This window comes from Salmo trutta, chromosome 1 (genome assembly GCF_901001165.1).
Source record: "Salmo trutta chromosome 1, fSalTru1.1, whole genome shotgun sequence".
NCBI classification, from domain to species: Eukaryota; Metazoa; Chordata; class Actinopteri; order Salmoniformes; family Salmonidae; genus Salmo; species Salmo trutta.
The window spans coordinates 69,532,147-69,553,321 of NC_042957.1; the positions used below are offsets into that span (position 1 = coordinate 69,532,147).

General features: G+C 45.3%; 2 protein-coding genes across 2 annotated transcripts in view; one reads left to right on the forward strand and one right to left on the reverse strand.

Annotated features, from left to right (window-relative positions):
• The window catches only part of LOC115206414 (cAMP-dependent protein kinase type I-beta regulatory subunit-like), a 53,156-nt gene extending 49,216 nt beyond the window's left edge, over positions 1-3,940 (reverse strand). Inside the window, exons 1-2 of the mRNA XM_029773356.1 lie at positions 3,634-3,940; positions 1,723-1,917 (exon numbers count right to left, since the gene is read on the reverse strand). Of these exons, the coding sequence (XP_029629216.1) occupies positions 1,723-1,899 (177 nt within the window). The 5' untranslated portion in view covers positions 1,900-1,917; positions 3,634-3,940. The remainder of the gene's footprint in view (positions 1-1,722; positions 1,918-3,633) is intronic.
• A 509-nt stretch (positions 3,941-4,449) lies between these two features.
• The window catches only part of LOC115206415 (dynein assembly factor 5, axonemal), an 88,844-nt gene continuing 72,118 nt past the window's right edge, over positions 4,450-21,175 (forward strand). The window contains exons 1-6 of the mRNA XM_029773372.1: positions 4,450-5,023; positions 5,507-5,691; positions 6,694-6,818; positions 7,304-7,422; positions 12,752-12,984; positions 17,508-17,732. Of these exons, the coding sequence (XP_029629232.1) occupies positions 4,483-5,023; positions 5,507-5,691; positions 6,694-6,818; positions 7,304-7,422; positions 12,752-12,984; positions 17,508-17,732 (1,428 nt within the window). The 5' untranslated portion in view covers positions 4,450-4,482. The remainder of the gene's footprint in view (positions 5,024-5,506; positions 5,692-6,693; positions 6,819-7,303; positions 7,423-12,751; positions 12,985-17,507; positions 17,733-21,175) is intronic.

Here is a 21,175-nt window from a genome sequence, read left to right on the forward strand (position 1 = left end):
CTAAAACTTAGCGTACCAACAGTTGAAAAACAGTCATAAAGAAAACACCTGATTGAGATTCAGGGTATTCTAACCAAATCCAATACCACTTAGGCCTAAACATCTACTACAAAGAAAGTCATGGGAATAAAGTAAATCGAATTTGACACAAATGTAGTGAACGGAGAAAGTGCAACACCACAACCAAAATCACTAGGAAAAATAAAATATACTCTATTCTATAGAAAAAAAAGCTCCCTTAAAGGCAAATGTTAAAAAAAAGATAGAGGGAGATAATCGTTTACTAATTGGTTTATTTTCCTCTGTCTTTATTACTACAAAACATAGAAACGCATCATTTTCACATATGTTGATGTTGGAGTGGTGCTGGAGATGATGACTATGAAGTAGAATTGTTGTTACATTTCCCTTTAACGTAGCCTATAATTCAGCCATTGCTGAATCCTCAACATGGCGTGTGTGAAATAAATAACTAACTATCCTAACTTCTCAAAGAGTTTTGACAGGACCCTGGGCTGGGCTGAGGGCTCCAGAGGTTGAATATACGCACCAGCTGGGCTCATCTAAAACGCATCTCGCTACGGAGGTGCCAGCCAGAGCTAATACATTGAGAGAGAGATTCCCTCCTTTATTTCCTCTTCTATCCCCTCTTTTCACTAACCTCTGAGACATTCACACCATTCTGTAGTTCTATTCCGTAATCTGTCAGTCCAGGCACCAGACAGTAACAGGTCATTCTCTGTCTGTCTGTCCCACAGACACTTGTGGATTTTCACGTTCATAATAAGGACGGGACCAAGGCGCAGCATGTGTTGAGTTCCACATCTTTTAATAAAGCGAAACTTCCCCAAAAAATAAAAATAAACCAACAACAAAACGTAACATAAGTGGTGCAACTAGCACATACACAAAACAATATCCCACAAACACAGATAGGAAAAATGGCTACCTAAATATGATCCCAATTAGAGGCAACGATTACCAGCTGCCAGTAATTGGGAACCATACAAAACACCAACATAGAACATTTTAACTAGAACACCCCCTAGTCGCGCCCTAACCTACTACACCATAGAGAACCAAGGGCTCTCTATGGTCAGGGCGTGACATGGATAGACAATGTCCATACAACACAGCTTGTGTGTCTGTGGATGGGGCAGAGACTGTCCCTGTCTCTGTGCCCCTAATGCTCCCAGGCCCTCAGCTAATGTACCCCACCATTGTGTGGAGAGTTGAAAGCTCAATTAGACAAATGTAGTACTATCATGAACCTGACAGCTAGGCTACCCCTAGGCTATTTATTTACAAATATACTGAGGATATGACAAGAAAACATGGGTATAACAGTCTCCTTTCTCATGTATTCTGATGTAACAGACTATCGGCTAATGAAAATAGATCAACGTCAGTGAAATGAAACAACAATAATAGCTTCTACTCAGCTCAATTCCAATTAATTTGTGTATTACATGTCAATACGTTGATAGCAAATCCTTGCTTTTCTGCAGAGTGCAATTCAACAGAAATGATTCACACATAAGCAAAACATTACTGACATACATTCACAATGACACTATTGACGAAAAAACTAAAGAGATAGTCATAAAAAACATAAATATTATTGTTGATAAAAATGCATTTTCAAAGAAGGAATGCAGTAAAAATGTAAAGGGAGCTTTCTTTAGGTCGCAAATAAGGGGAGCTTTAGGGTAATTCACAAACCTTCTCCAGCTTTTCAAAGTGCTCCCGCAGGAATTTCATAGGACGCTCAGGCTTGGCGATGCACAAGTTGACAATGCACTCTTTGAGGATCTGCTGGATGTTATGCTTCTGCACGAACACTTCACAGCCCTTCAGACTCTCGTCTTCTTCCAGATTAGGGGAGGAGGAGGTGGCCATGTTATTTATCTGGTTTATCTGCAGAGAGGGGGAGAGGAGGGGTGGTTGAGGAGAGAGGAGATGAAGGGCGAAGAGAAGGAGAGAAGAGGAGGGGAGAGGAGAGGGGAGGAGGAGAGGTGGAAAGAGGAGAGGAGGGAAGAGCTGACACAGGGAGAAGAGGAGAGAAGAGGAGAGGAGAGGGAGAGGGGGCGGGGAGGGGAGGGGGAGATGAGAGATGGAAAGAGGAGGAGGGGAGAAGGGAAAAGAGGAGATGAGAAGAGTTGAGAAGAGGAGAGGAGAGGGAGAGGGGGCGGGGAGGGGGAGGGGAGAGATGGAAAGAGGAGGAGGGGAGAGGGGAAAAGAGGAGATGAGAAGAGTTGAGAAGAGGAGAGGAGAAAAGATGTAGGGAGAGGACAGAGGAGATAAGAGGAGTGGAGGGGAGGGGAGAAGAGGATAAGTTGTCAGAATGAGGAGAAATATCAGCCCCTGGTTGTTTGTGTGTCTGTCTGTCTGTCAGTTTTCATTTTCTTTAAATGTTTATTTATTTTTATTTTATTTCACCTTTATTTAACCAGGTAGGCAAGTTGAGAACAAGTTCTCATTTACAATTGCGACCTGGCCAAGATAAAGCAAAGCAGTTCGACAACATACAAAAACACAGAGTTACACATGGAGTAAAACAACATACAATCAATGATGCAGTAGAAAAAAATAAGACTATATACAATGTGAGCAAATGATGTGAGATAATGGAGGTAAAGGCAAAAAAATGCCATGGTGGCAAAGTAAATAAAGTATGGCAAGAAAAAACACTGGAATGGTAGATTTGTAGTTTGAAGAAAGTTAAAAGTTAAAATATAAATAATATGGTGCAAAGGAGCAAAATAAATGTGATAGGGGCTGGATCTCCAAACTACAATAGACAGAGGCCTATCAATTAATACCGCTTGTTGATGACCACAGACACTTAGCCTACTAGATTATCAAAGCAATACCTTGACATGATCAAATCATACTTCAGTACCTGTTGCAGGTGTAATGCATAGTTACAATGTAGTTACAGTCACACTATCTAGAGGAGCATATTGTTTAGTGTCACCTCAATCTATTTACACCTTTACATAGCCTAGCCCACATCAGCAACACTGTCAAATAAAGGATGCATTCTCAAATCATGTGGTTTTTAAAATATGTAATAGCTTCTGACAACAAGGTAGCCTGTCATGGAATAATATGTAAAGACAGTCAGATTAGGGACAGAGATAGCTAAACAAAGCCTCCGCAAATTCACTTCCGCTATTTAAATTACAAGGAAACATCACGGTTGATGTGTTACTGTAGCTAGCCTCTGAAACTAGCTTCTACATAGCTAGCTAGCAAGCTTAAAACTAAAACTAGGTAGGCTAACGTTAGCTAGCTATCATAAACCCATAACCTCCATATTTCCATGGAAGATGACTGTAAGGCAGCTAGCTTATCATTGGCCTCAATGTCTAACATTTAAAATTGGCAAGCTAGCTTTTATATAATTTTCTGTGAAAATCAAATGTTTCCTAAGTAGCATTACTAGAGCACCTGTTTAAGTGTTTCCGGGCACGAGTCTATCTTTCATGTCTCTCACACAATATGACAACCAAATCACAACCATGTCTAAACAAAAAGCAATATTCAAGCGTAGTTTCATTTGCTGATAAATACGTCAACCCGTTGAGGTTTTGCCAGATAAGATATTCGTTGTGCCATTCTGGTTCTTACCGTTATTTTCCGGGGATGCTCAGAGGTTCTTGGCTACGGATGTTGTTTGCAAGGTAGGTTACTCTAGCTAGAGAAGATGCTCTGCCGCTGCTCGGTTGCTTCTTCCGCTGGGGCTCGCTCTGCGTCTGTCTCAATGACGTCAATCTGTCACTTTTTATTCAGCCGCAAAGCAACTCACGAGGCCAGCAACAAGCTTACAATCCTTTTACTCATTTCAAATGTTTAAATAATTATGTGCCGTGGCGTTCCTTATGTGGATGTCCACATCATCGTGTCATGATCAATACACCAGTTTCATAAGAAGAGGGCAGGTGTTAGTTTTTCTCAGCAGTATCAGACAGAGAAAATGTTCTCTGACAGGCGACACTGACAGACCTGACCTGCTCCTGACCTGCTCATGCGGAGAAAGCACCTAAATACAATTTTCTGCCCATTAGTTATGAGGCTTAGTTATGAGGCTGTGATACGAAGTCCATCATTGGGCTCTGCCAAATTGTGTTACTGACAGACTTTATAAAATGTCATAATCCTAACCTAAAGAAGAATGTGATATTAAAGCACCATTTTCCAACTCTGTTATACTACAGTTATTATATTGTTATGGTATAAGTGATACTATTTATATTATAAGATATATCTATTTCATCATGCTATTCAACATACACATCAATGACTTTCTGTAACAAAAATACATTATGTCAAATATTTATTCCATAGATGTAGATTAATATCTTCTGCATTGCATGGACCTGCAATAGTTGTCAATAAAGTTTTCAAGGTTTGAATTAGAGTTATCGTAAAGCAAGTATGTTTGTCTCAACGCTGACCGTTGCCATATCAACAGTGAAAATGGCAACAACTATGGCGCCCGGAGAAGAACGTGCTGCTTCTGAAGTTTTGAGAGCGCTTGCTCGACATCTAAACTGTCTCAACGAAGACAGCAAAACCACAAGAAAACGAGCGCTTGAAGCAATCAAAAGAGAAACTATTGATAAAGGGCTTTCGAGCGGCGTGTTGCAGGAGGTTTTTACGTGTCTGCTGAAGTCGCTCCTGAAATGCCTGTCAGATCCTATGGAAAGATGCAGAGAGACTGCCATACACATGCTTGGAGATTTTATTCGGTGTGTTCCTCAACCGGAGGATTCGTTGCCTTATCTTATGCCCGCTTTGACGCAGCGGCTCGGCGGGAAAGAGATCCTGGAGCCCGCGGAGGAACTTAGGCTGTCCATGGTGGAGGTTCTGACTCTCACAGTGGAGGTGTGTGGCAGGCACCTAGCTCCCTACCTCGACGATATGATGAAGATATTGCAGAGAACTATTGTCGACCCTTTCCCAGACGTCAAAAGAGAGAGTTGCAAATGCACTGTTCATTTTGCAAAAAGTGTACCAGGTAAGATGCTCGAGAACAGGTAAGATGCTTGAGAATATACTGTGTGTATTCTTGTTAGCCCACACATTAGGCTAACTAGTTAGTTAGCTAGCTATCTGTGTTAGCTAAAGTTGATCTTATATGGTTGCCATGGTTGCACATTGCATGGACACCTGACCAAGCTATGTCAGAGTGGTTGATTTTTGTGGCTCTAAGTTATTTTGTACACACTCCAACGCTATACCAGGTTGTCATTTAATATAAATATAAATTATTTATTAAGTTAATAGAAATAAAGACAATGGGACAAAAACAAAATAATTTGTTGCTCTGTGATATGCATGCCCTACAGAGCTAGCTATGTATGGTCTCTCTGAATACATGTATAACCATTGAATGTATTGATAAGATTCAGGAAATCGTACCCTAATTTATACTGTGGCATGAAGTGACAGTCACCTTGCATTCATCTGGTTTGAAATGCTTCTCTCTCTCTATCCCCAGAACATTTCCACATGCAGGCAGAGAGCCTGGTCAAGCCCCTGATGCAGACCGTCTCCCATCAGCATTCCCGTGTGCGTGTGTCCACCATCGAGGCCACTGGAGCGGTCATCCAGTACGGCACGGGGAAGAACGTGGACGATGTGCTCTCTCACCTGGCACAGAGGCTGTTTGACGACTCACCACAGGTTGGCTCTGTCAAATCAGATAAAGATCAACTACTCCTAGTGACAGTGTTAATGATTAGATTATTAGACTAATTCTGTCAAATCTGGCAGATAATTCTCAAATACTCCTAGTGACATTTAGTGTTAATGATTAGACTAATTCTGTTATTACTGAGTTAATCTAGATTATTATTTTCCTTGTTAGATAAATGTGGTATAAATGTTTGTCTTACCAAAATAAACAAACTGATCAATCTAATCAATCCAACATCAATAAAGGCTGCTTTTCTTTTACACCAACAGTTACTACAGTGGTTCCCAAACTGTGGGGCATGTGAGGTGTTGGCGGGGGTCCCCCCCAATTAAAAAAAAAATATATATATATATAAAGATAGATTTAGATTTTTTTTTAATGTATTCAGCCCGGCTTAAAACTCACTCTTGAAAGTTGTAATAGTAGAATGCACAAGGTACATTTTTGAAATTGGGTAGTGCATCATCAGTTCTTCTTGTCATGTTAGTCATTGCATAACTTAGAGCTATTTATAACTTGTCAGAAATATCCAGATCAACTAGCCCATGTCAGCTAACGTTTTTTATTTCGCTTTTTTAGCCCATAGATATTGTTGTAATTTTCACTCAAATATCACATGAATACACATTAGACATGGCAGAATGTATAGAATTGCAAGAACATTTGCTTTAAAACTGCAACATTTTCTTTGCACCCCATGACAAAATGTGTATAATTGTAGGAAATAAGCTTTAAACCTGCAACATTTTCTACACCAACATGGGGGGTGTTAACAGTTTGTGTCATGAACAGTACTTGTGTCCATAGAAATAGACGTGGTGCGCGCGCAGGGGGGCTCGGGATGTTCCCCAATGCTGGAAGGGAGGCACAGACTGAAAAACTTTGAGAACCCCTTAGTTACTACAGTACCATACAAGGTGTTTTCCTAAGAAAGTTTTTTAAGAAACTGAAACAAATGTTTTGTTTCATCCCACTTCTCTCTCCTCCAGGTGAGAAAAGCTGTGACTGTGGTTGTTGGTGACTGGCTGCTCCACCTGCGAGACAGATACTCCTACTTCCACAAGCTCATCCCCCTCCTACTGAGTAGCCTCAGCGATGACATCCCAGAGATTAGGTACCTATTGTACAGGGATGGGCTCAATTCGAATTGAAGGCAGTCAATTCAGGAAGTGATTTTAATTCAAAATTCTATTTGTTTTAAACTTTTGAAATAAATAGCATCTACTCCTTCAAAATAGATGCAGTTTTTTCCAATTTTGAATTGTAATTTGAGTTTACTTCCTGAATTGACTGCCTTTAATTCAAAAGACTGACCCAGTCCTTAACCACCCTGCCTTTGATACCACCCATTCACTCACTCAGACCTAGGAAATATGCAGCCACAAATACGCATATACTGTATCCGGGTTGCTTGTGCAGATTACTGTAGATACCTACTTATACAGTAGGTTTGGTGTGACAGAGGGAATAGTAGCAGCCAACAAGGCTGGGCTTTTGTGTTTGTACATTGCGTGGTTATGGTGTGGGTTTGAATCCTGGGTCCGCCGTGGCAGGGATGGACATGCATTATCATTATATTTGTCTCTCTCTCCCTTCCAGTCAACGAGCTGCTGACCTGTGGAGGCAGACAGGCGCTCTGTGGGAGCAGGAGAATGAGGATGACCTGAAGGACAAGATGGACTTCCTCCTGACCCCACCTGACCTCTACCCTGCTGGAGGTGAGTGAACTCCATCACTACTACTGCAGAGATGAAACAATGTACCATTTAGTTATTTTATTTTTTACCCCTTTTTGGCCCCAATTTTGTGGTATCCAATTGGTAGTTACAGTCTTGTCTCATCGCTGCAACTCCCGTACGGACTCAGGAGAGGCGAAGGTCAAGAGCCGTGTGTCTTCCGAAACACAACCCAACCGCACTGCTTCTTGACAGAATGCCCACTTAACCTGGAAGCCAGCCGCACCAATGTGTCGGAGGAAACACAGTGAACCTGGCGACCGTGTCAGCGTGCATTGGGCCCGGTCCACCACAGGAGTCGCTAGTGCCCAATGGGACAAGGACATCTCTGCCGGTCAAACCCTCCCCTAACCCGGACGACGCTGGGCCAATTGTGAGCCACCCCATGGGTCTCCCGGTCGCGGCCGGCTATGACAGAGCCTGGACTCGAACCCAGAATCTCTAGTGGCACAGCTAGTACTGCGATGCAGTGCCTTAGACCACTGCACCACTCGGAGGCCCGAAACAACAATGTACCATTGCGCCACAATTGACATAGAAAGTGAATACAGGATCTTTGGTTGGTGCAAAAAAAAGTATTTACAGGGTTAAGTTTCTCACACAAAGAAGGCTAGACAAGAAAAACAAATCACTAAAGAAATATATTGGATTTTGTCTCCTGCAGAGAGATACAAGGCCTTCAGTGAATGTAGCCCATTGAGGAAAGGTTAGTTAGTTACTGTCCCATGCAGTGTGTTGTCTTGATTACAATAATGAAGAAGAAAGTTCATCAGTGCATTGATACAGCCTGAAGAACACCAGCCAGTGTAAACCGTGTGATTTGTTGTTGTGGCCTTCTCTGTACAGCCACCTCCTCCTCCACCGATCTAGTTATGTACTCCTTCCTCTGAAAGTAGGTCAGATGCAGCGTGGGGTTCAGCTGCCTTTATTAATAAGAAGAACTGTCTTCTGAGGGCATGATGGATCTATCGATGATTGACGTCAGAGCAGTCTGGGCATGGAGAGAGGGCTGTAGGGGCTGGGGAGGGATGCTGTGCTGTGCTGTCAATGATCCATCTAGCCTATCTATCCATCCTAAATATGCTTTGTTTCTTCAGTTGTACTTCTGCTTGCTGTAATATTGCAGGATTCTCACATTCCTGTCTGTGTAGCCTGAAATATAAACTGATACCATGGTGAAATGGAGCATGTCAGTTTGAATTCCAAGCTTTAGTAAGTCATCATCTGCACCTCTGTGCGTGGGATCATTTGCTCTTCTCTTGCATTGATTTCATTGTAATATTTTTTTTATACATGACTCGTTAAATATTCAGTTATTCACATCATGGGGTCTTAATTATATTTTAATCAAGGGAAAGAAGGGAACAGGAGATTTTTTTTAGCTTTGTTGGGACTAGGTTTAAATGATTCGTTTTCTGTAATAAGAAGTACTGCCTTGTCTGTCTTTGAGCAGACAACTTTTATACAAATCCTTGAATTATTCCTTTAGATTTGGCCGGGGAAAAAAATAATACGTATGAGCTACGACCATAAACCAATTGTGCTTACCCTTTTCCCCAAGAGTGCTTAGTCATGTGGAGTTCCAAGCCTCCATATATTACTCACCTCTATTGGCCTGCGGGTTACGTATTCTACAGGTTATGTGTTATGTCATTAGATCTGCTCCGTCAATCATACAAGGCTCTCCATGACACAGTGCTTGACTAATAGCCGATTATTGTCGGCACTCTGCCCCCTAACACCCTCATTACTAAGACTAACGTGTGGATGTGGTGTGCAGGCTGGGTGGAGACTAGAGGGGTTTTCTGCAGGGCTGGTGCCCACCTCCCACTCTCTCTCTCTCTCTCTCTCTCTCTCTCTCTCTCTCTCTCTCTCTCACACACACTTTCACTCTCTCTCTCTCACACACACACTTTCACTCTCTCTCACACACACACACACACACACGTGCATCCTGCAAGGCTGGTGCCCACCTCCCCCTTACACTCACTCACTTTCTCTCTCTCTCTCTCTCTCTCTCTCTCTCTCTCTCTCTCTCTCTCTCTCTCACACACACACACACACTTTCACTCTCTCTCTCACACACACACACGTGCATCCTGCAGGGCTGTTGCCCACCTCCCCCTAATCCCCTTTTACGCACTCATGCACGCGCACACACTCACTCTCTTTCTGGCACACACACACACACTCACGACTACCCCACTCACGCACCACCCCACCCCTGTGTGAGAAGCTGGAAGAGCAGGCCATTGGAGGGACAACACCCAGCCTGTGTTGCCTCCCCAAGTGCTTATTACCACCTATTAATAATGTCTGTCAGCACTGTAGTGAAGAATGAGGAAGCCCTTCATCTGTTCATATCCCTGCAGGGTTCAGGAAGGAGAGGTGATGTCCTGTCTGTCTGTCCTGTCTGACTTTCCATCCCACTCAGCAGGTGAAGACCGACAGCAGGCCTTTATCTAGAGCAGCAACCCTGCCGTTTCCCTCCTGACCTGATTTCAGTTTATTTCACATAGGCTACACTGGGAAGGCAGTTTGTTTCTATGACGGTCACACGCACTCACCACATTAGCCTGGTCCCAGATCAGTTTATGTCAAGATGTGACAATGAGTATGTTTACATGCACACTAATAATGTGATATTAATCTGGTTATGGCAGTAGGCTGAGTATGGCATAAGTCATGTCAATTGTAAACACCTTACTCTACTTATCTTAATCGGTGCAAGGTCAACATGGAAGTAAGCATACGCTGATGAAAACACCTGGTTTTCTGAGCAATCTTTAGAATTCTGAGGACATGTAAAGGCCTTCATCAGAGTTTTACAGCGGCGTATTAGATCTGAACGTGCTAGTACGAGCAGTGCAAGCTTCTATCTGTTGCGCTAGTGAAGTGAGATTGGAAAAACTGAAAATATGCATCTCAGAAAGTAGTTTTCCCACAAACGTTATATGTTGGAATTCAGAATCAAATAGGCATCACAGAAATAACATGGTCGCTGTGGTAGAACGTTTATTTTGATTGGCCATTTTCTGCATTTATCAGAGTGCCATCAGGTAGCCTGATTTCAGATGTGTCCATGTAAACAGGATTATTAGGGACATCGTTCTTCTTGCAAAGCATGTAAACATTTAAATGGAGCTATTATATTGATCTGACTTCACAATAATCCTATTTTTGTGTGCATGTAACCGTACTCAATGACCCTGAGAGTTGGCAAGACGACACAAACAGATATGGGACCAGGCAACAACCTGTGGTTGAAGTGTGTGCACTGCATCTTAATCAGGTCTCTCGCCTCTTAAAAGATGGTTGAATTTCAATGGGCTGGCCTGTATGCATGAAGGATAAATGATTCCACTGTCCCAATCTCACCTTGTTAATGTTTTACCTCCCCCTATATGTCTGTCCGTTGATTTAATCCATAGGGGTATGTTGAGTTAAGTTAATGATAAAAATTCAATTAAGGGTGATGATTACAATGATGAAGGGTTTATTAAAAGGGAAGTTCCACTATGCAGGTGCAGTGGCTTTAACCCAGTGTCTGACCGGCAGGCTGCAGTTATAATGACAGCGTAGCTGCCTCAGATATACTGTAGGAAGGTGCTGCTGCGATGACGAGGGTAGATAACCCAGGCCCGGGGGTAAGGATGAGTTTGAACATGAACGTGTTCACCCTGGTTGCTGGCCATAGGTAGGCTAAGTGTTGGGTACCCATATGCGTCCTGGGTTATGTTCATTAGGGCATGCAACATTAAACATTTTGCAACTGATAAGACAAGTCCATATAGTCCCTTTCTGTTTTAGTCAGTTTTCATCCGTTTGGTGCCTAATGAACATGACCGTCTGGTTGTGTAGTGCAGATCTGGGTCAGTCTCCAGCTCCACATGGTGATAATGCTGATGGATACTGGATGAGTCTCTCCCTGCCAGTCATAAATCCAACATGGCCCCCTCCTGTCTGAACAGGTCAGTGTCAGACAACTGTGACACAACCAGAAACGGCTTGTCTTGTCCTGTGTGATTCTGTAGGATTGATCACCCTCTTCCCCTCTCATTAGCAGCCTGCGAAAGACAAATAGAAAGAGGGAGACCTGTTCACGAGGGAGGGAGACCTGCTCATTGGATACTGAAGGAAAGTGAGAGGGAGGGAAGGCGGGAGAGAGAGAGGGAAGGCGGGAGAGAGAGAGGGAAGGCGGGAGAGAGAGAGGGAAGGCGGGAGAGAGAGAGAGAGAGAGGGAGGGAGGAGGGCGGGAGAGAGAGGGAGGGACGGAAGGCGGGAGAGAGAGAGAGAGAGGGAAGGCGGGAGAGAGAGAGAGAGAGGGAGGGAGGGAAGGCGGGAGAGAGGGAGGGAGGGAAGGCGGGAGAGAGGGAGGGAGGGAAGGCGGGAGAGAGGGAAGGAGGGAAGGAGGGAAGGCGAGAGAGAGGGAGGGAGGGAAGGCGGGAGGGAGAGAGAGAGAGAGGGAGGGAGGGAGGGAAGGCGGGAGGGAGGGAAGGAGGGAAGGCGAGAGAGAGGGAGGGAGGGAAGGCGGGAGAGAGGGAGGGAGGGAAGGCGGGAGGGAGGGAGGGAAGGAGGGAAGGCGAGAGAGAGGGAGGGAGGGAGGCGGGAGGGAGGGAGGGAAGGCGGGAGGGAGAGGGAGAGAGAGAGGGAGGGAAGGCGGGAGGGAGGGAGGGAGGGAAGGCGGGAGGGAGGGAGGGAGGGAAGGCGGGAGAGAGGGATGAAACATGTGGAGGCTATTCATTTAAAAATGTGTTCCACTTGCTCTGACAAGTCCCACGGAGAGGAAATCTCAATCGTAAAACCAAAAAGTACATGTCTGGAAAATGGGACTTAGACTGTAGAGTAAGATGCAGTCCTCTCTCTCCATCAGCAGTATCACTGTGACAGCAGAAAACACCCAACAAATGATGTTCCCTTCTTGCCTACTGAAGTGTTTTTTGTTGAAAAGAAATCTTGTAAAATGCTCCATCAGCATAACTGGGCCAGAGGGCTATGGAACAGTTGTTCTATCTCTATTACACAGTTAGAAATAGGAGAACACAGTTACAACACAGTTAACTTATTAGCACTTGTAGATGTATAGGCTGCCTGTGTAAGCGTTTACTCAGACAGCCCAATTCTGATCTTTTGCCAAATGATTGGTCTTTTGACCAATCATTCAGATCAGATCTTTTGCTCATAATTGGTGCAAACGCAGACTTAGATGTAAATCTTAATTGGTCCATTTGTGTGCTTTTTAGTAGGCTAATAGATGTAGGCATTTTCATACACTTTCTAACCCACCTCCTCCACCCCTCTCTCCCCCCAGTGGCGCGTCCGGGCCTGGGCTGCAGGGAGCTGGTGGTGAGGAACCTGTCCAACCTGCTGCCGGCGCTGGCCCGCGACATGGTTGACTGGGTGGTGGGCACGCGGGTCAAGACGGCCCAGCTCCTGTATGCCCTGCTGCTACATGCTGAGGACCACTGCACCCAGCACCTGCAGCTGCTGCTCTCCACGCTGTACCGCGCCTGCACCGACCCCGAGAGCGACGTGGTCACCAACGTGAGTGGTCGAGACATAGAGACACATGCTATCACTATGTGTTCTATGTAATCCAATGGGACATCCCTACACCATTGGAAATGAAATGTAAAATGGTTAAGGTAGGGGTTAAGGTTAGGATTCTGGATAGCACTGACCTTTATCTCATCCTGGGGGGGTGGTCAGGTCAGGAAGTGGTAGTCCTAATAGTTGGATGATAGTGGTATGCCTAATGGTTGGATGATCGTGGTGGGATGATAGTGGTAGGCCTAATGGTTGGATGATAGTGGTAGGCCTAATGGTTGGATGATAGTGGTAAGTCTAATGGTTGGATGATAGTGGTAGGCCTAATGGTTGGATGATAGTGGTAGGCCTAATGGTTGGATGATAGTGGTAGGTCTAATGGTTGGATGACTGTGGTGGGATGATAGTGGTAGGTCTAATGGTTGGATTATTGTGGTAGGATGATAGTGGTAGGTCTAATGGTGGGATGATAGTGGTAGGTCTAATGGTTGGATGATAGTGGTAGGTCTAATGGTTGGATTATAGTGGTAGGTCTAATGGTTGGATGATAGTGGTAGGTCTAATAGTTTGATGATAGTGGTAGGTCTAATGGTTGGATGATAGTGGTAGGCCTAATGGTTGGATGATAGTGGTAGGTCTAATGGTTGGATGATAGTGGTAGGTCTAATGGTTGGATGATAGTGGTAGGTCTAATGGTTGGATGATAGTGGTAGGTCTAATGGTTGGATGATAGTGGTAGGCCTAATGGTTGGATGATAGTGGTTGGATGATAGTCGTATGCCTAATGGTTGGATGATCATGGAAGGCTTAATGGTGGGATGCTAGTGGTGGGATGATAGTGGTGGGATGATAGTGGTAGGTCTAATGGTTGGATGATAGTGGTAGGCCTAATGGTTGGATGATAGTGGTAAGTCTAATGGTTGGATGATCGTGGAAGGCCTAATGGTTGGATGATAGTGGTTGTATGATAGTCGTAGGCCTAATGTTTGGATGATAGTCATAGGCCTAATGGTTGGATGATAGTGGAAGGCCTAATGGTTGGATGATAGTGGTAGGCCTAATGGTTGGATGATAGTGTTTGGATGATAGTCATAGGCCTAATTGTTGGATGATAGTCATAGGCCTAATAGTTGGATGATAGTGGTTGGATGATAGTCATAGGCCTAATTGTTGGATGATAGTCGTAGGCCTAATGGTTGGATGATAGTGGTTGGATGATAGTGGTGGGCCTAATGGTTGGATGATAGTGGTAGGCCTAATGGTTGGATGATAGTGGTAGACCTAATAGTTGGATGATAGTGGTAGGCCTGATGGTTGGATGATAGTGTTAGGTCTAATGGTTGGATGGTAGTGGTATACCTCATGGTTGGATTATAGTGGTAGGCCTAATGGTTGGATGATAGTGGTAGGTCTAATGGCTGGATGATAGTGGTTGGATGATAGTCATAGGCGTAATGGTTGGATGATAGTGGTAGGCCTAATGGTTGGATGATAGTGGTAGTCCTAATAGTTGGATGATAGTGGTAGGCCTAATAGTTGGATGACAGTGGTTGGCCTAATAGTTGGATGATAGTGGTAGTCTTAATAGTTGGATGATAGTGGTTGGATGATAGTGGTAGGCCTAATGGTTGGATGATAGTGGTAGGCCTAATGGTTGGATGATAGTGGTAGGCCTAATGGTTGGATGATAGTGGTAGGCCTAATAGTTGGATTATAGTGGTAGGCCTAATGGTTGGATGATAGTGGTAGGCCTAATGGTTGGATGAGTGTGGTAGGCCTAATGGTTGGATGATAGTGGTAGGCCTAATGGTTGGATGATAGTGGTAGGCCTAATGGTTGGATGATAGTGGTAGGCCTAATGGTTGGATGATAGTGGTAGGCCTAATGGTTGGATGATAGTGGTAGGCCTAATGGTTGGATGATAGTGGTAGTCCTAATAGTTGGATGATAGTGGTAGGCCTAATAGTTGGATGACAGTGGTTGGCCTAATAGTTGGATGATAGTGGTAGTCTTAATAGTTGGATGATAGTGGTTGGATGATAGTGGTAGGCCTAATGGTTGGATGATAGTGGTAGGCCTAATGGTTGGATGATAGTGGTAGGCCTAATAGTTGGATTATAGTGGTAGGCCTAATGGTTGGATGATAGTGGTAGGCCTAATGGTTGGATGAGTGTGGTAGGCCTAATGGTTGGATGATAGTGGTAGGCCTAATGGTTGGATGAGTGTGGTAGGCCTAATGGTTGGATGATAGTGGTAGGCCTAATGGTTGGATGAGTGTGGTAGGCCTAATGGTTGGATGATAGTGGTAGGCCTAATGGTTGGAGTATAGTGCTAGGCCTAATGGTTGGATGATAGTGGTAGGCCTAATGGTTGGATGATAGTGCTAGGCCTAATGGTTGGATGATAGTGGTAGGCCTAATGGTTGGATGATAGTGGTAGGCCTAATGGTTGGATGATAGTGCTAGGCCTAATGGTTGGATGACAGTGGTAGGCCTAATGGTTGGATGACAGTGGTAGGCCTAATGGTTGGATGACAGTGGTAGGCCTAATGGTTGGATGATAGTGCTAGGCCTAATGGTTGGATGATAGTGGTAGGCCTAATGGTTGGATGATAGTGGTAGGCCTAATGGTTGGATGATCGTGTTGCTATTGCAGCTGGTGAGCTCTTTCTTGGATCTTGTCTCTCTTGTTAAACACATCTAATCTCCGTTTAGACTAACCTGGATGAATAAAGGTTAACTTCTCTAGGGTATGTGGGACGGTAGGTAGCGTTCCACCTCGCCAACAGCCAGTGAAATAGCAGAGCGCCAAATTCAAAACAACAAAAATCTCATAATTCAAATTTCTCACACATACAAGTATTATACACCATTTTAAAGATAATCTTCTCATTAATCCAACCACACTGTCCGATTTCAAAAAGGCTTTACGGTCAAAGCATAGCATTAGATTATGTTAGGACAGCACCTAGACAAGAAAAACCACACAGCCATTTTCAAAGCAAGGAGAGGCGTCACAAAAAACAGAAATACAGCTAAAATTAATCACTAACCTTTGATGATCTTCATCAGTTGGCACTCATAGGACTTCATGTTACACAATACATGTATGTTTTGCTCGATAAAGTTCATATTTATATCCAAAAACCCCATTTTACATTGGCGTGTAATGTTCAGAAATGTTTTGCCTCCCAAAACGTCCGGTGAATGAGCACATCAATTTACACCAAATACCTCCATTTTGTTCGCGCGTTCAGTCGAGTAATCCAAATCCACTGTGCTCGCGCAGTAAATTCAGACTAAAAGTCAAAAAAGTTATATTACAGTTCGTAGAAACATGTCAAACAATGTATAGAATCAATCTTTAGGATGTTTTTATCATAAATCTTCCATAATATTCCAACCCGACGATTCCTTTGTCTTCAAAAAAGAAAAGGAACACCGCTAACTCTCACGGCAGCGCGCCACTGAGCTCATGTCATTTTCTCAGTCATCTGATTCTAAGACCTCTTATTCTCTCCCCATTCACAGTAGAAGCATGAAACAACATTCTAAAGACTGTTGACATCTAGTAGAAGCCTTAGGAAGTGCAAAATGACCCCACATACACTGTATATTGGATAGGGAATCACTTGAAAAACTACAAACCTCAGATTTCCACCCTTCCTGGTTGGATTTTTCCTCAGGTTTTTGCCTGCCATATGAGTTCTGTTATACTCACAGACATCATTCAAACAGTTTTAGAAACTTCAGAGTGTTTTCTATCCAAATCTACTAATAATATGCATATCTTAGCTTCTGGGACTGAGTAGCAGGCAGTTTACTCTGGGCACCTTCTTCATCCTGACATCAAAATACTGCCCCTACCCAAGAGAGGTTAAATAAAGAAGATGGTGGTAGAAATCTGCTCTACAGGTCCAGTATACAGTACCTGTGTGTTGGCTACTTCAGTTCATCACTTGACAGATCTTTGTGAAACAAGCCGTAGACTGATGCATCATTTGGGTGCCATTTTAACAAACTGCTCACAGTACTAATGGCCTTCCTTCCTTCAAGTTATTTCCGTTATTGTCATGCTCATGGCCTATTTCCATTGACATTCTTTCCACCCAGAAACAGATGTTTCAGAGCTGCTGTGGTGAATGGCTTGATCTTGATGGTCATGTCATGAGAGGAGAGGACACACCTGCTGGCCTTAGAATAGACAGCAGTGAATAGTGATATATGTGTCTTATAGCCCTGAGATAGTTGGGCTGGGCCTAAGGACTTGGGATGCATCTGCCCCAAGAGGAAGCCTTTGATGGTTCCTCTGATCCACTGGATGATAATGGATTATGGATTACATGGTTTTCTGTTATGTTGAATTCTTTCTTTCTATTTCTTTCTCTCTAGTATTGGTCTCTGCTCTCTCGCTAATCTTTGCTCTCTCCATCAATTCAATGTGCTTTATTGGCATGAAATACTCTGTAATATTGGCAAATCATTCCATAAACTATAGTATTCTCTCCTCTCTCTCTGCAGTGTCTGAGGTCTGCCAAGCTGCTGGGGACCTTTGTTAGCCCTGAGGTCTTCCTCAAGCTGCTCCTGGTCCACTTGGAGACCCCCTCCTCCTCCTCCTCCCCCCACACCCCCCTCATGGTCCTGGCTGCTGTGCTGGGGGGCTGCTCCGGGGACCTCTTGAAACCACACCTCCAGAAGATCGCTGATACGCTGGTCCAACCAGAAGTCTGCCAAGAGTACCAGCAGGTGAGTTTATGACCCTTGACCTATGGATATGACCTATGGGTTGGGAATTGGGGGAAAAGGTAAATGCCATAACTACTGGTCCAGGATCAGATCATTATCCACATGAATGGTCTGTGGTTAGGGGTAACTTATGATAGTTCACATCTTAATGGGTTGAGATGTTTCCTCTGTTATATTTGAGTCTCCAGCCAGGTCTGGTGAAGTTGGCATATAGACAGAGAGATGAAACAGTACCCTTTCTGAGGCACTTAGTTTTGACTCTAAAACTGTTTACAGTGAAAGGTTCCATAAAGTGAAAGATTATTAAGATAAGATGCATTTTTTTCTATCAGGACTGTTGTAAAGCTTTTATAGGGATTACTGTGCTGTGAGGTCAGGGGGTTCACCTTTGAGTACATCACAAAATACTGACTCCACTAACGGCCACTGAGCAAGGCACATGTTGTTTTCACCAACCTTTCATTTCATTTCAACTGCTAGAGTCCTCTCGTATCCCCCCCCGAACGAGAGAGAGAGACACACAGACAGAGAGAGACAGACGGAGAGAGAGAGACAGACAGAGAGAGAGAGACACACAGACGGAGAGAGACAGACGGAGAGAGAGAGACACACAGACGGAGAGAGACAGACGGAGAGAGAGAGAGAGACACACAGACAGAGAGAGAGACAGACAGAGGAGAGGAGAGAGAGCACACACAGCAGACGAGGAGGGCAGGGAGAGAGAGAGAGACAGACAGAGATGGAGAGAGAGAGAGAACACAGACAGAAGAGAGAGAGACAGACAGAGGAGAGGACAGAGGGAGGAGGACGAGAGAGGAGACACAGACCCAGAGAGAGACAGACAGAGGAGACTGAGAGAGAGAGAGACAGACAGAGAGAGACAGAGAGAGAGAGAGAGAGACACACAGACAGAGAGAGACAGACAGAGAGAGAGAGAGACACACAGACAGAGAGAGAGAGAGACACACAGAGAGGAGAGTACAGACAGGACAGAGAGGAGAGGCAGAGGAGAGAGAGAACCACAGACAGAGAGAGAACGACATGAGAGGAGAGGACAGAGGCAGAGAGAGAGAGAGGAGACAGAGAGAGAGAGAGACACACAGACAGAGACAGGACAGGACCGATAGAGAGAGATACGACGGCGAGAGAGACAGACGAGAGAGAGAGAGAGACACAGAACGGAGAGAGAGAGAGAGAGAGAGAGAGAGAGACCACACAGACAGACGAGACACAGCCAGGACGAGAGTAGAGCACACATAGACGGAGAGACACACAGACCGAGAGAGACGACAGACGGAGAGAGAGAGACACACAGACGGAGACGAGAGGAGAGACACCAAGACTGGAGAGAGGAGAGAGACACACAGACGGAGAGAGAGAGAGACACACAGACGGAGAGAGAGAGACACACAGATGGAGAGAGAGAGAGAGAGAGACACAGACGGAGAGAGAGAGAGAGAGAGACACACAGACGGAGAGAGAGAGAGACACACAGACGGAGAGAGAGAGAGAGAGACACACAGACGGAGAGAGAGAGAGAGACACACAGACGGAGAGAGAGAGACACACAGATGGAGAGAGAGAGAGAGACACACAGAGAGAGAGAGAGACACAGAGAGAGAGAGAGAGACACACAGACGGAGAGAGAGAGAGAGAGAGACACACAGACGGAGAGAGAGAGAGAGAGACACACAGACGGAGAGAGAGAGAGAGACACACAGACAGAGAGAGAGAGACACACAGACGGAGAGAGAGAGAGAGAGAGAGACACAGACGGAGAGAGAGAGAGAGAGAGAGAGAGAGAGAGAGAGAGACACACAGACGGAGAGAGAGAGAGAGACACACAGACGGAGAGAGAGAGAGACACACAGACGGAGAGAGAGAGAGACACACAGACGGAGAGAGAGAGACACACAGATGGAGAGAGAGAGAGAGACACAGACAGAGAGAGAGAAAGAGACGGAGAGAGAGACACACAGACGGAGAGAGAGAGACACACAGACGGAGAGAGAGAGAGACACACAGACGGAGAGAGAGAGAGAGACACGCAGACGGAGAGAGAGAGAGAGACACACAGAGAGAGAGAGACAGAGAGAGAGAGACACACAGAGAGAGAGAGACAGACGGAGAGAGAGAGACAGACGGAGAGAGAGAAAGAGACGGAGAGAGAGAGAGACACACAGACGGAGAGAGAGAGAGACACACAGACGGAGAGAGAGAGAGACACACAGACGGAGAGAGAGAGAGAGACACGCAGACGGAGAGAGAGAGAGAGACACACAGAGAGAGAGAGACAGAGAGAGAGAGACACACAGAGAGAGAGAGACAGACGGAGAGAGAGAGACAGACGGAGAGAGACACACAGACGGAGAGAGAGAGACACACACAGTGAGAGAGAGAGACACACAGACAGAGAGACAAACAAACAGAGAGAGAGAGAGAGACACACAGACAGAGAGAGAGACACACAGACGGAGAGAGAGAAAGAGACACAGACAGAGAGAGAGAAAGAGACACAGACAGACAGAGAGAGAGAGACACAGACGGAGAGAGAGAGACACAGACGGAGAGAGAGAGACACAGACGGAGAGAGAGAGACAGACGGAGAGAGAGAGACAGACGGAGAGAGAGAGACACACAGACGGAGAGAGAGACACACAGACGGAGAGAGAGACACACAGACGGAGAGAGACACAGACGGAGAGAGAGAGACACACAGACGGGAGAGAGAGACACACAGACGGAGAGAGAGAGACACACAGACGGAGAGAGAGAGACACACAGACGGAGAGAGAGAGACACAGACGGAGAGAGAGAGACACAGACGGAGAGAGAGAGACACAGACGGAGAGAGAGAGAGACAGACGGAGAGAGAGAGACACAGACGGAGAGAGAGAGAGACAGACGGAGAGAGAGAGAGACAGACGGAGAGAGAGAGAGACACAGACAGAGAGAGGAGAGACAAGACGGAGAGAGACACAGACGGAGAGGAGAGAGGACACAGACGGAGAGAGAGAGACACAGACGGAGAGAGAGAGACACAGACGGAGAGAGAGAGAGACACAGACGGAGAGAGAGAGACACAGACGGAGAGAGAGAGACACAGACGGAGAGAGAGAGACACAGACGGAGAGAGAGAGACACAGACGGAGAGAGAGAGACACACAGACGGAGAGAGAGGAGGACACACAGACGGAGAGGAGGAGAGGAGGACACAGACGGAGAGAGGAGAGACACACAGACGGAGAGAGAGAGGACAGAGGAGAGAGAGAGACACAGACGGAGAGAGAGAGACACAGACGGAGAGAGAGAGACACACAGACGGAGAGAGAGAGACACAGAGACGGAGAGAGAGAGACACAGAGACGGAGAGAGAGAGAGACACAGAGACGGAGAGAGAGAGAGACACAGAGACGGAGAGAGAGAGACACACAGACGGAGAG